Below are 12,974 nucleotides of genomic sequence, written 5' to 3' on the forward strand. Positions count from 1 at the left end.
TCTAGAGAAATAGGGCTTTCATTCATTGCTCGAGAGAGGGAATATTCTCACCATTACACTGTTAATCTGGTCATTAAACCCCCTCTGTCTCTGGGTTGGCTGTTACAATCTTCCTCTTTTTCACTCACTCTCTATCTTGCTCTGTTTTTGTCTCCCTCTCTCTGTTTCCCTCTTTCTTTCTCCCTCTCTGTAAATGACTCAGTATGATCATCATGGCTTGGCAGAGTGCTTATTTTTGTGCATGTTCAAAGCCTTCTTAACTGGCCATAGTGTGAGTGAAAGACATAGGCGTCAGTTTCAGAAAGGCTGGACGCCACACTCTTATGCCTGTGGTCTGTTTTTCAGTTGCAATCCTGAACAGATCACCACTGTATGAGACATGAACACGATGTGTGTTTTCTGCTTTTGCCGGTAGAGTTGAGGACATGGCTCCACTGTCACTAGCTTTTTTGCTGAGTGAGTGTGTGAGAGTGTGAGTGTGTGAGAGTGTGAGAGTGTGTGAGAGAGAGAGAGAGATTTCCAGTGGCCAGTTAGGCTGTGGCCTGGCAAGCTTTCCACTTGGAATCCAGATAGGGGCACTGTGGGGGGAAAAAAACAATTCAACTTGGGGGGATAGTTGAGGCCTTTAAGCATTTTTCTGTTCTGTGAGTATTGACATTCATTGCTCTGTACTTGATGAGAGGACAATGATAAAGGTCTCAGTTTTCACACCTTCCTTTTCTCTCCCTTTCTCTCTTCCTCCCTTCAGACGATTACACGGATGCCCTCCCTCCTCTGCCGGACATTCCAGACGCCGACTCGGTCCTAAGCTCCGTGGGCATTCCAGGTCGCTTCCGCCACTCCAACAGCCGCCACGCCCCCCTACGCTACTGTTCTGCCCACAGCATGGACTCCTCCCCCGACAGCGGCGAGCGTCCAATCAGCTACGGCTCCACCTCTTCCTCCGCCTCCTCCCGGGACAGCCACTGCTCCCTGGGCAGCCGCTCCACCTTAAGCCCCTCCTCTCACTGTCATCCCGCTTCGGACCGCGACCTGGACTCCGGGGCGATCTGGTTGGAGCTGGTTCCAGCTAGGCAGCTGGGGTGTGGGGATGAGGAGGAGAGGAAGGATGGCGGGATAGAGACAGGGAGAGAGATGGTTAAACATGGGTCTGCACAGACCCCACAGTCAGACACAGAGGCTGGGGAGAGGTCCAACCCGGGGCCCAGGGTGCTGTATGTTGACAGGGTGGTTCAGGAAATACTGGACACTGAAAGTACCTACGTAGAGGACCTGCACAGCATTGTACAGGTGAGGAACATGGTACCACACAACCACTGGAAAGATACACCAGCTATCTCAGTAGGATAGCACATACAGTACAAGACTAACTGGCATGGTACAGATAGCATAGTAAAGAAGAATATTACAGAACATCATTACTATCATACTAGTCAGAACCTGTGTAAGAAAGAACACGAGTCAAGATGGGTGAGTGTGAGGTCCACAGACAACACCCATATCCCGGTACACAGGAGTAGTTAACTCGGGTTACTATTTCAGGGGGGGACATAAAAATGGGAGGATTTCAATTACTAGTTTGGAGTTGACAGTCAGAGACCTCTCCTAGTGTTTCTCCTGCAGGGATTTCCTGCCACACGTGACACAAACACCTTGTTGCCGGCCTGGCGTCCCTCTTTCTCTCTCTCTGTAGCTCTTAACAGGGTCACTTGTGTGTACGGATGGGGTTAGGCAGGGTAACCCGACACTCTGCCTTTGTCCAGCTGTTTTACACACACACACACACACACACACACACACACACACACACACACACACACACACACACACACACACACACACACTGCTGACAACGACTAGGTTTGAACTGCAAATACACATTCATACTGATATACACGCGCCCGGTGCCTTTAAATGTGTTTCTGTCTCTGTGTTAAAAGAAATGTATGGTTGGAGTAAAGAGGAGGGGAGTGCGTGCGTGTATTAAATGATATGTCTCAGGAAGGGCTCTGATACACAATATAATTTAGTGCGTGATCATCCCTGTTCATGTGTATGTGAAAGTAGGGCAAACATTGGCATTAAAGAAGATTGATATCAGGCCCAGTTTGTTGATCCAATATGATACTGAACAGATGAAACGTGAGTGTGACACAGTAATGTGGGGCTGAGTTTTCTCTCCCCCATCGTCCCTTTCCTTCTAAGTGACACTTCCTCTCTTCCTCTCCTGGTCTGAGTCTAGACTGGGGAAGTATGGGGTAGGGGGGTAGCGGGGTCATAGGCGGAACGGTTGTCGTCTATAAGAGGACCCATCTAGCAGGAAACCCTTACAGAAAGAGAGGGATAAGGGATTGAGGGGAGGGGAGGGGGTGAGGGAGGAGTATGAGAGTTTGTTTGAAGGAAAAGTCTGCTTCCTCCCACCCATTCTCCCTACCCTATCCCTTCTCCCTCCGTTCAGGGTGAGGAGAAGAGGAAAGGGTGAGAGAACAGTGCTGTAGGAAGAGGGATTTAAAGCTGTGATAACAATGTCTAAAGTAGGTTAGCTAAACACTGAGCAGAGCTGAGGAGCACCACTTTAAAGGCGTATACTCCCCTTATAAAGACCTGTATTCCTTAATGAACTTATACCCTTATCAATACCCTTATCAGATCTATGGGGCAGGACACCCACTCTTCCACTACACTTTTAGACAGGAACATAATTTTTCACCCCTTAACTTCAATATTTGTCAACCCTGCCAACGCTTACTGCTATTAACCCTTTGACGAGTACAATCACATATTTGTGATCTTTGTTGAGTGGTCCCTGCAGCGTACCATCGCAAATATGTAATTGGAAAAGTAGCAACAGAATGTATGATGCAACAAACGAGTCTAAACAACATTCTTGTCTGAAAAGCACCTAAACAAAGTTTTGTACTGATGGGAAATTAAGGTCTTCACAACTTTATTCCTCAATTTCATGTTTTATTGTAAAAGATAAATGCGAACTTCATCATCAATGCATTACACGGAACACATCCACAGCCAAACTCATTCCATAAACCAGTCTAAATAACAGGTTGTGCTGACAAAAAAACAGCAGCTAAATTCTTTGATGGCAGCCATGTTTGTTTATGTTTGACAAGTGAAATCTCCCTAATCCGAGAATGCCGTTCACTATAAGACGCAAATTAACAAAGTCAAAGTCAAAGATGGCTGTGCCCATTGCATGAGAAATATTAACTTAGTTTGACCACTTTTTAGCATATTACAAATATTTGATCAAATCAAATCAAGCTTTATTTATACAGCACATTTCAGACATGGAATGCACGACAATGTGCTTCACAGGAAAAAACAAATATATTTACTACACACCAAACATAAGAGGATAACAATAAAAACTGAACAACTAAAACACTCTTAGGAAAAGCAAAGCTAAAAGGTATATTTTAAATATGTCCACAGTTTCGGGTCCCCTCAGGTTCTCTATATTTTGGTCACATTCCTAATATGTGATTAAACATTTAGTTCAGAATCTAAAATAACACCTAAATCTTCTATGTACTTGTTACAGTGTATACAAGAACCGGAGCACGTGACTTGACAAGTCGTTTACAGTTTTTGACTAATCACAAAGCAAATAAAATGTTATCACCTCACAGATCATCACCCCCAGCTCCGACTGGGAAAAATCATTTTAAACAGTGATCCAACTCAGAAATCAACTCGAACTCGGACCTATTTCTAGAGCTCTGACTTTCTGACCTGAAGATCATTGACGTCATGATTTGACCTCATATTTCCCAAATGTCTTGAAAGCACCATAAGTCAGTCAAGTGAACCATCCCTTCACCTTGTTTTGTAATAATTTTTGGTCTGACAGATGCTTACGTGACAACGAGAATGCATTGTATAATGTCAACAAACATGGCGCCACACATAGCTGGCAAATAGCTTAGCATTTCAACAGCTCATCATAATTAGTACAACCTTCAAAAATGTATTTTACACACATCATATGTGTCCATTAAAATCTATGCAAGAATCGGAATGCATGATTTGTCACCAGAACTTGAAAACGTGAATAAAAGCGTAAATACATTATGGGGATCCTGAGTGGCACAGCAGTAAAAGCAACTGCAGCACAGGGTTCGGATTCAAACCTGGGCTATATCACAACCGGCCGTGATCGGGAGTCCCATAAGGCAGCGCACAATTGGCCCAGCATCGCCCAGGTTAGCAGAGGGTTTGGCCGGGGTAGGCCGTCATTGTAAATAAGAATTTGTTCTTAATGTTGAGGACAGACGTTCCGCTAGCGGAACGCCTCACCAATAATCAATGGTCGAGAGTGGTGCAAAATACAAAAAACCTTAAAAATGCTATAACTTCAATTTCTCAAACATATGACTATTTTACACCATTTGAACGATAAGACTCTCGTTAATCCAACCACATTGTCCGATTTCAAAAAGGCTTTACAGCGAAAGAAAAACATTAGATTATGTTAGGAGAGTACCCAGCCAAAAATAATCACACAGCCATTTTCAAAGCAAGCATATATGTCACAAAAACCCAAACCACAGCTAAATGCAGCACTAACCTTTGATGATCTTCATCAGATGACACTCCTAGGACATTATGTTATACAATACATGCATGTTTTGTTCAATCAAGTTCATATTTATATCCAAAAACAGCTTTTTACATAAGCATGTGATGTTCAGAACTAGCGTTCCCACCCAAAACTTCCGGTAAATTTACTAAATTACTCACAATTAACGTTCACAAAATACATAACAATTATTTTAAGAATTATAGATACAGAACTCCTTTATGCAATCACTATGTCAGAATTTAAAATAGCTTTTCGGCGAAAGCACATTTTGCAATATTCTGAGTACATAGCTCAGCCATCACAGGCTAGCTATTTAGACACCCGCCAACTTCAGGGCTCACTAAACTCAGAATTACTATTAGAAAAATTGTATTACCTTTGCTGTTCTTCGTCAGAATGCACTCCCAGGACTGCTACTTCCACAACAAATGTTGTTTTTGTTCCAAATAATCCATAGTTATATCCAAATATCCCCGTTTTGTTCATGCTATCCAAAGGGTAACGCGCGAGCGCATTTCGAGACAAAAAAATTCTAAATATTCCATTACCGTACTTAGAAGGATGTCAAACGCTGTTTAAAATCAATTTTTATGATATTTTTCTCGTAAAATAGCGATAATATTCCAACCGGACAATGTTGTATTCATTCAAAGAGGAAAAGAAAAATGGCGAGGTCTCGTGAACGCGCATCTCCAATCTCTCTGTCACCAGGCAGTCCACTGACAAACTGTGCTGCTGTTATCTGCCCAGAAACAGGAGACGCGTCAATCCGGTTTCTGAAGGCTTTAGAGAGCCAATGGAAGCCTTAGAAAGTGTCACGTAACAGCTCAGATACAGTAATTTCGATAGAGATGCAACAGAATGACTGCAAATTGTCAGACAGGCCACTTCCTGCTTGGAATCTTCTCAGGTTTTTGCCTGCCATATGAGTTCTGTTATACTCACATTCACCATTCAAACAGTTTTAGAAACGTTATGGTGTTTTCTATCCAAACCTACTAATTGTATGCATATTCTAGTTTCTGGGCAAGAGTAGTAACCAGATTAAATCGGGTATGTTTTTTTCACCCGGCCGTGAAAATACTGCCCCCTATCCACAACAGGTCACAACTGACTTGCCTAGTTAAATAAAAGTTAAATAAATGAAATTAATTCATGAAAAATGCTACTGTAGAAACGACAACACGATATATTGAAAATAAGGCACTTACTTTGATTGGAACACACACATCCAAAGTTAATATTTGTAAGGAAATCAACAATGAAGGCAATGCGGGCGCTAGCCAGAAAATGCGCCAAAAATTCAAAATCAAATAGCTAAATTATCCTTAGTATGACATTTTAACTTCTTGGGGCTATGTGGGATGCTAGCATGCCACCCGTGGTGCACCCTATCAACAGCAGGTGCATTTCAAGAGCGGCAAATTTGAAACCAAATAAATGTCAAAATTCAAATTTTTCAAACATACAACTATCTTACACCCTTTGAAAGATAAACATCTCCTTAATCTAACCACGTTGTCTGATTTCAAAAAGGTTTTACGGCGAAAGCATAAAGTTAGATTATGTTAGGAGAGTACATTGACAATAGCTGTGTGTAATGTTTTGTCAATTCAAAGACAGGCGTCACCAAACCATAAAACCAGCTAAAATGATGCACTAACCTTTTACAATCTCCATCAGATGACACTCCTAGGACATTATGTTAGACAATGCATGCATTTTTAGTTCTATCAAGTTCATATTTATATCCAAAAACAGCGTTTTACTATGGCATTGATGTTGAGGAAATCGTTTCCCTCCAATAACCGGCAGTCAAGTCAGCACCACAAATTAAATAATTAAAATTAGAAAACATTGGTAAAATATTATATTGTCATTTAAAGAATTATAGATTTACATCTCTTGAACGCAATCAACTTGCCAGATTTAAAAATAACCTTACTGGGAAATCACACTTTGCAATAATCTGAGCACTGCGCCCAGAAAAATATGCTTTGCTATACAGACAAACGGCCATGTTGGAGAGATCTAAAATCGAAAATACTATGTAAATAATCCATTACCTTTGATTCTCTTCATCAGATGTCACTTCCAGGAATCCCAGGTCCATAACGAATATAGTTTTGTTCAAAAAAGCTCATCATTTATATCCAAAAAGCTCCGTGTTGTTAGCACATGATCTAAGCCAGCCGGACTTCTCGTCATGAACGAGGGGAAAAAATATATTTACGTTCGTTCAAACATGTCAAACGTTGTATAGCATAAATCATTAGTGTCTTTTTTAACCAGAACATGAATAATATTCAAGGTGGACGAATGCATTCTCTTTTATAACGTATTGGAACGAGGGTACCCAACATGAACTCGCGCGCCAGAGTCTAATCGGCCATCACCGTTCCATGGCTCTTGTTCGGTCAGATCTCACAGTAAAAGACTCAAAACACTTTGTAAAGGCTGGTGACATCTAGTGGAAGCAATAGGAAGTGCCAAAACATTAGTCAACCCCTGTGTGTTTCAATGGCATAGGCTTAAAGGTCATTCAACACATCAGGTATCCACTTCCTGTCAGAAAATGTCTCAGGGTTTTGCCTGCCAAATGAGTTCTGTTATACTCACAGACACCATTCAAACATTTTTAGAAACTTTAGGGTGTTTTCTATCCATATATAATAAGCATATGCATATTCTAGTTACTGGGTAGGATTAGTAACCAGATTAAATCGGGTACGTTTTTTTATCCAGCCGTGAAAATACTGCCCCCTAGCCCCAACAGGTTAAAACAATTCTGTATAGCTTAGTAGAACACCCCCCCCCCCCCCCCCCATTTGATATTTGATGTTGAACAGGAATTTGGGATTACACAGGGAAAATCTCTGTGCTTCTGGGGATTCTCAGCAGAGACTATGGTATGTGAGGTTCCAGAAAGGGAAAATGGATGTTTGGAGTTAGCGTGTCCTAGTGAATTGGCTTTCACATGGGCGTATGGAGTGAGGAGACTGTGTATCAGTGTGTGTTAGATTTGGAGAAATTGAGAGAAAGTGTATGTGAGTGTTAACCTCTCTAGGTGTGTGTTAACCTCTCGTCCCACCTACTCAACAGCCAGTTGAATCCCGTGGCACGTTATTCAAATACCTTAGAAATGCTATTACTTCAATTTCTCAAACATATGACTATTTTACACCATTTTAAAGACAAGACTCTCGTTAATCTAACCACACTGTCCGATTTCAAAAAGGCTTTACAACGAAAGCAAAACATTAGATTATGTCAGCAGAGTACCCAGCCAGAAATAATCAGACACCCATTTTTCAAGCTAGCATATAATGTCACATAAACCCAAACCACAGCTAAATGCAGCACTAACCTTTGATGATCTTCATCAGATGACAACCCTAGGACATTATGTTATACAATACATGCATGTTTTGTTCAATCAAGTTCATATTTATATCAAAAACCAGCTTTTTACATTAGCATGTGACGTTCAGAACTAGCATACCCCCCGCAAACTTCCGGTGAATTTACTAAATTACTCACGATAAACGTTCACAAAAAACATAACAATTATTTTAAGAATTATAGATACAGAACTCCTCTATGCACTCGCTATGTCCGATTTTAAAATAGCTTTTCGGTGAAAGCACATTTTGCAATATTCTCAGTAGATAGCCCGGCATCACAGGGCTAGCTATTTAGACACCCACCAAGTTTAGCACTCACCAAAATCAGATTTACTATAAGAAAAATGTTATTACCTTTGCTGTCTTCGTCAGAATGCACTCCCAGGACTTCTACTTCAATAACAAATGTTGGTTTGGTCCCAAATAATCCATAGTTATATCCAAATAGCGGCGTTTTGTTCGTGCGTTCAAGACACTATCCGAAGTGTAAATAAGGGTCATGCGCACGACGCATTGCATGACAAAAAAATTCTAAATATTCCATTACCGTACTTCGAAGCATGTCAACCGCTGTTTAAAATACATTTTTATGGCATTTTTCTCGTAAAAAAAGCGATAATATTCCGACCGGGAATCTGTGTTTAGGTTCAAAGACGATAGAAAATAAAAACATGGGGTCGACTCGTGCACGCGGCTAAGCCCATTGTCCTCTGATAGAGCACTTTCCAAAAGCGCTAATTACATCATTCAGCTTTTTCCCGCCTTCTGAGAGCCTATGGGAGCCGTAGGAAGTGTCACGTTACAGCAAAGATCCTCAGTCTTCAATAAACAGAGTCAAGAAGCTCAAGGAATGGTCAGACAGGCCACTTCCTGTAAGGAATCTTCTCAGGTTTTTGCCTGCCATATGAGTTCTGTTATACTCACAGACACCATTCAAACAGTTTTAGAAACTTTAGGGTGTTTTCTATCCAAAGCCAATAATTATATGCATATTCTAGTTACTGGGCAGGAGTAGTAACCAGATTAAATCGGGTACGTTTTTTATCCGGCCGTGCAAATACTGCCCCCTATCCCCAACAGGTTAAAGGGATAGTTCACCCAAATTGCAAAATTATATACTGGTTACTTTACGCTGTAAGGTAATGTATGACAACAATCCATGCTTTGGTTTAGTTTCCCTCTCACTGTTTCCAAATGCTAATGTTTTAGCATTTGTGGTACAAATCCCATTCAAGTCATGGGATCAATATCATTTTTCGTGCATCCAAATCTTGTTCAAATCTTTCAAAAGTATCTCAAATGTATTGTGAAGCTCAACAAAGTCACTTATAGATTATTTGAACATGATGCTAATATCGGTCCCATGACTTGAATGGAAGGAAAAACAATCCCTTTAATGTGTAACGTGTAAGCGTCAAATGCAGTTTATATTTTGTCGAAGAAGCTTAGCTGGGAGTGTGTGTGCGTGTGTGTATAGCTGCTTGTGTGTCTGAGGTATGTGTGTTTAGCATGCTGTGGGGTTTTAACACTGTGTGTTTGTGTGTGTGATCAGGCTCAGACTAGGCTGTGTTGATTGACTGGGTCAGGACAGGCCACATCTGTGACCCGTGGCTAAAAAGTCTCATCTTACTCCTTAACCGTGGCCAATGACCCTAACCCAACCCTAAACATGATCTTGGTCCCCGACCCTGACTCCACCAACCACCATTATCCAAGCTGTAAGCCAAAACTCCAACCAAACTCTTACCTCCAAACCTGACCCTAACTCATTGCCCTGAAACCCCTATATCTGCCCATTCACCTTTAAATCCTCCATATGAACATTCACCCATGCTCTGTTACACAATGGTTCAGTCTGAGTTCCCCTCTGGGTGATTCTAGTTGGTTGTGTCTGTCACTGCCCAGGAGAAGAGAGGATGACCTCACCAAACACCAAACAATCAAATCTACTGGCCAGGGTGCGGTCTTTACAGTCATAATAACCAGGTCAGGATTAGAAACCATGCACACCAGCAGATGAGGGTGTGTGTGCCCTGTGTGTGTGCCCTGTGTGTGGGTGGACAAACTGAGTGTAGGACAGCCTAGTTATTTTTTCTGCTGTAATGCAATAAATGGCTTGCACCCACACAGTCTGACAAGTCTGTTTTTAAAAGTTGTTACACCTCCATAAAGATCCATTTTCACTCTACATTTACATTTACGTCATTTAGCAGACGCTCTTATCCAGAGCGACTTACAAATTGGTGCATTCACCTTATGATATCCTACGTCGTTTCAACATGGCTGGTCCTACCTGTTTGTGGTTAGGACAGCTGTGTAGATGCTGAGCTGGAAAGTGTGTGTGTGTGTTGCATTTCAAGTTGTGTTTGTCACATGCACAACTACAGAATATCAAAAAGAGTATAGCTAATAAGACAAAAAACCCACAAAAAATAAGAGGAAACTAATACAGGGTAAATTTACAGGGATACTGGAGTATTTGAGGTAGATACGATACAGTGTGTAGGCAGAGATTAGAAGAAAGTGTGTGTGTGTGAGAGAGGTAGAGGGGGGTGTTGACACAGTGTGTGTTTGGGGTGAGACGTAGGTTGGCTACTTTGTGTAGCCTGCAGGTATAGATGTTATCAGTGTGAGAGAATGTACTGTACACATCCAACGAGACAAAGGAGAGATGAGTGGAGAGACAGGAGGAGGGAGAAAGTGTGTGTGTGTGTGTGTGTGTGTGTGTGTGTGTGTGTGTGTGTGTGTGTGTGTGTCTGTGTGGAGAGAAAGCCAAGATGCATAATCACCATTGGTAGCTGAGACCATCTGTCTCCGCCTGCATTAACACAGTACACAGTATCAGTTCCTTAGACAGTGCTCTACAAGCCTCTCACCAGTGTATCCTGTCCTATTGGCTTTGGACACTCTGTAGGCCCGTTTGACATTTTGCTGTGCTGGGTAAACAGCCATCTGTATTACGCACTGAAGAGTCTGTAGGCGGATTGAGACTGGAGAAGTCGGGGAGAAGTGTGGCTGTGGGCCCAGTTGTTTTACTAGACAGAAACTCGGTTCAAGTGTGAAGTGTGTTTCTTAGCAGTGTTAAAGCAGATTGAATGTGTGAGCTGAATAAGTGAAGTGTATATGGTCTCAAAGAGTTTGCAATGATGTGGTTATTTATGAGCGGTGAGTGTGTTTTTGTCTGTGTGTGTGTGCGTATTCAGTGTGTGTTTCATGGTGGGTTGGCAGGGTGATGCCAGGGAGCATGTCGGGCATACTGTCCTTCTCACATGACTGATGATGGGATATCCTTTGATACACTTTGATGTACAGTGGGGGGAAAAAGTATTTGATCCCCTGCTGATTTTGTACGTTTGCCCACTTACAAAGAAATGATCAGTCTATAATTTTAATGGTAGGTTTATTTGAACAGTGAGAGACAGAATAACAACAAAAAAATCCTGAAAAACGCATGTCAAAAATGTTATAAAATGATTTGCATTTTAATGAGGGAAATAAGTATTTGACCAATCTGCAAAACATGACTTAGTACTTGGTGGCAAAACCCTTGTTTGGCAATCACAGAGGTCAAACGTTTCTTGTAGTTGGCCACCAGGTTTGCACACATCTCAGGAGGGATTGTGTCCCACTCCTCTTTGCAGATCTTCTCCAAGTCATTAAGGTTTCGAGGCTGACGTTTGGCAACTCGAACCTTCAGCTCCCTCCACAGATTTTCTATGGGATTAGGGTCTGGAGACTGGCTAGGCCACTCCGGGACCTTAATGTGCTTCTTCTTGAGCGACTCCTTTGTTGCCTTGGTCGTGTGTTTTAGGTCATTGTCGTGCTAGAATACCCATCCACGACACATTTTCAATGCCCTGGCTGAGGGAAGGAGGTTCTCACCCAAGATTTGACGGTACATGGCCCCGTCTATCGTCCGTTTGATGCGGTGAAGTTGTCCTGTCCCCTTAGCAGAAAAACACCCCCAAACATAATGTTTCCACCTCCATGTTTGATGGTGGAGATGGTGTTCTTGGGGTCATAGGCAGCATTCCTCCTTCTCCAAACATGGCGAGTTGAGTTGATGCCAAAGAGCTCCATTTTGGTCTCATCTGACCACAACACTTTCACCAGTTGTCCTCTGAATCATTCAGATGTTCATTGGCAAACTTCAGATGGGCATGTATATGTATTTTGTGCAGGGGGACCTTGCGGGCGCTGCAGGATTTCAGTCCTTCACGGCATAGTGTGTTACCAATTGTTTTCTTAGTGACTATGGTCCCAGCTGCCTTGAGATCATTGACAAGATCCTCCCGTGTAGTTCTGGGATGATTCCTCACCGTTCTCATGATCATTGCAACTCCACGAGGTGAGATCTTGCATGGAGCCCCAGGCCGAGGGATATTGACAGTTATTTTGTGTTTCTTCCATTTGCGAATAATCGCACCAAATGTTGTCACCTACTCACCAAGCTGCTTGGCGATGGTGTTGTAGCCCATTCCAGCCTTGTGTAGGTCTACAATCTTGTCCCTGACATCCTTGGAGAGCTCTTTGGTCTTGGCCATGGTGGAGAGTTTGGAATCTGATTGATTGATTGCTTCTGTGGACAGGTGTCTTTTATACAGGTAACAAGCTGTGGTTAGGAGCACTCACTTTAAGAGTGTACTCCAAATCTCAGCTCGTTACCTGTATAAAAGACACCTGGGAGCCAGAAATCTTTCTGATTGAGAGGGGGTCAAATACTTATTTCCCTCATTAAAATGCAAATCAATTTATAACATTTTCGACCAGCGTTTTTCTTGATATTTTTGTTGTTATTCTGTCTCTCACTGTTCAAATAAACCTACCATTAAAATTATAGACTTATCATTTCTTTGTAAGTGGGCAAATGTACAAAATCAGCAGGGGATCAAATACTTTTTTCCCCCACTGTAGGTGAGATAACTGACCTCTCTCCCCCTTCTCTTCTCTCTCTTTTCTCTCTCTCTCGC

The 12,974-nt window shown here is 42.1% G+C and overlaps 1 protein-coding gene across 2 annotated transcripts in view; it reads left to right on the forward strand.

Annotated features, from left to right (window-relative positions):
• LOC106571794 (pleckstrin homology domain-containing family G member 1) overlaps positions 1-12,974 on the forward strand; it is a 115,058-nt gene that overhangs the window by 67,704 nt on the left and 34,380 nt on the right. For both annotated transcript variants that reach the window (XM_014145252.3, XM_014145253.3), the window contains exon 2: positions 749-1,290. In XM_014145252.3, coding sequence (XP_014000727.2) covers positions 749-1,290 — 542 coding nt within the window. The remainder of the gene's footprint in view (positions 1-748; positions 1,291-12,974) is intronic.

Source organism: Salmo salar, chromosome 15 (assembly GCF_965601325.2).
Source record: "Salmo salar chromosome 15, fSalSal1, whole genome shotgun sequence".
Taxonomy (NCBI): Eukaryota; Metazoa; Chordata; class Actinopteri; order Salmoniformes; family Salmonidae; genus Salmo; species Salmo salar.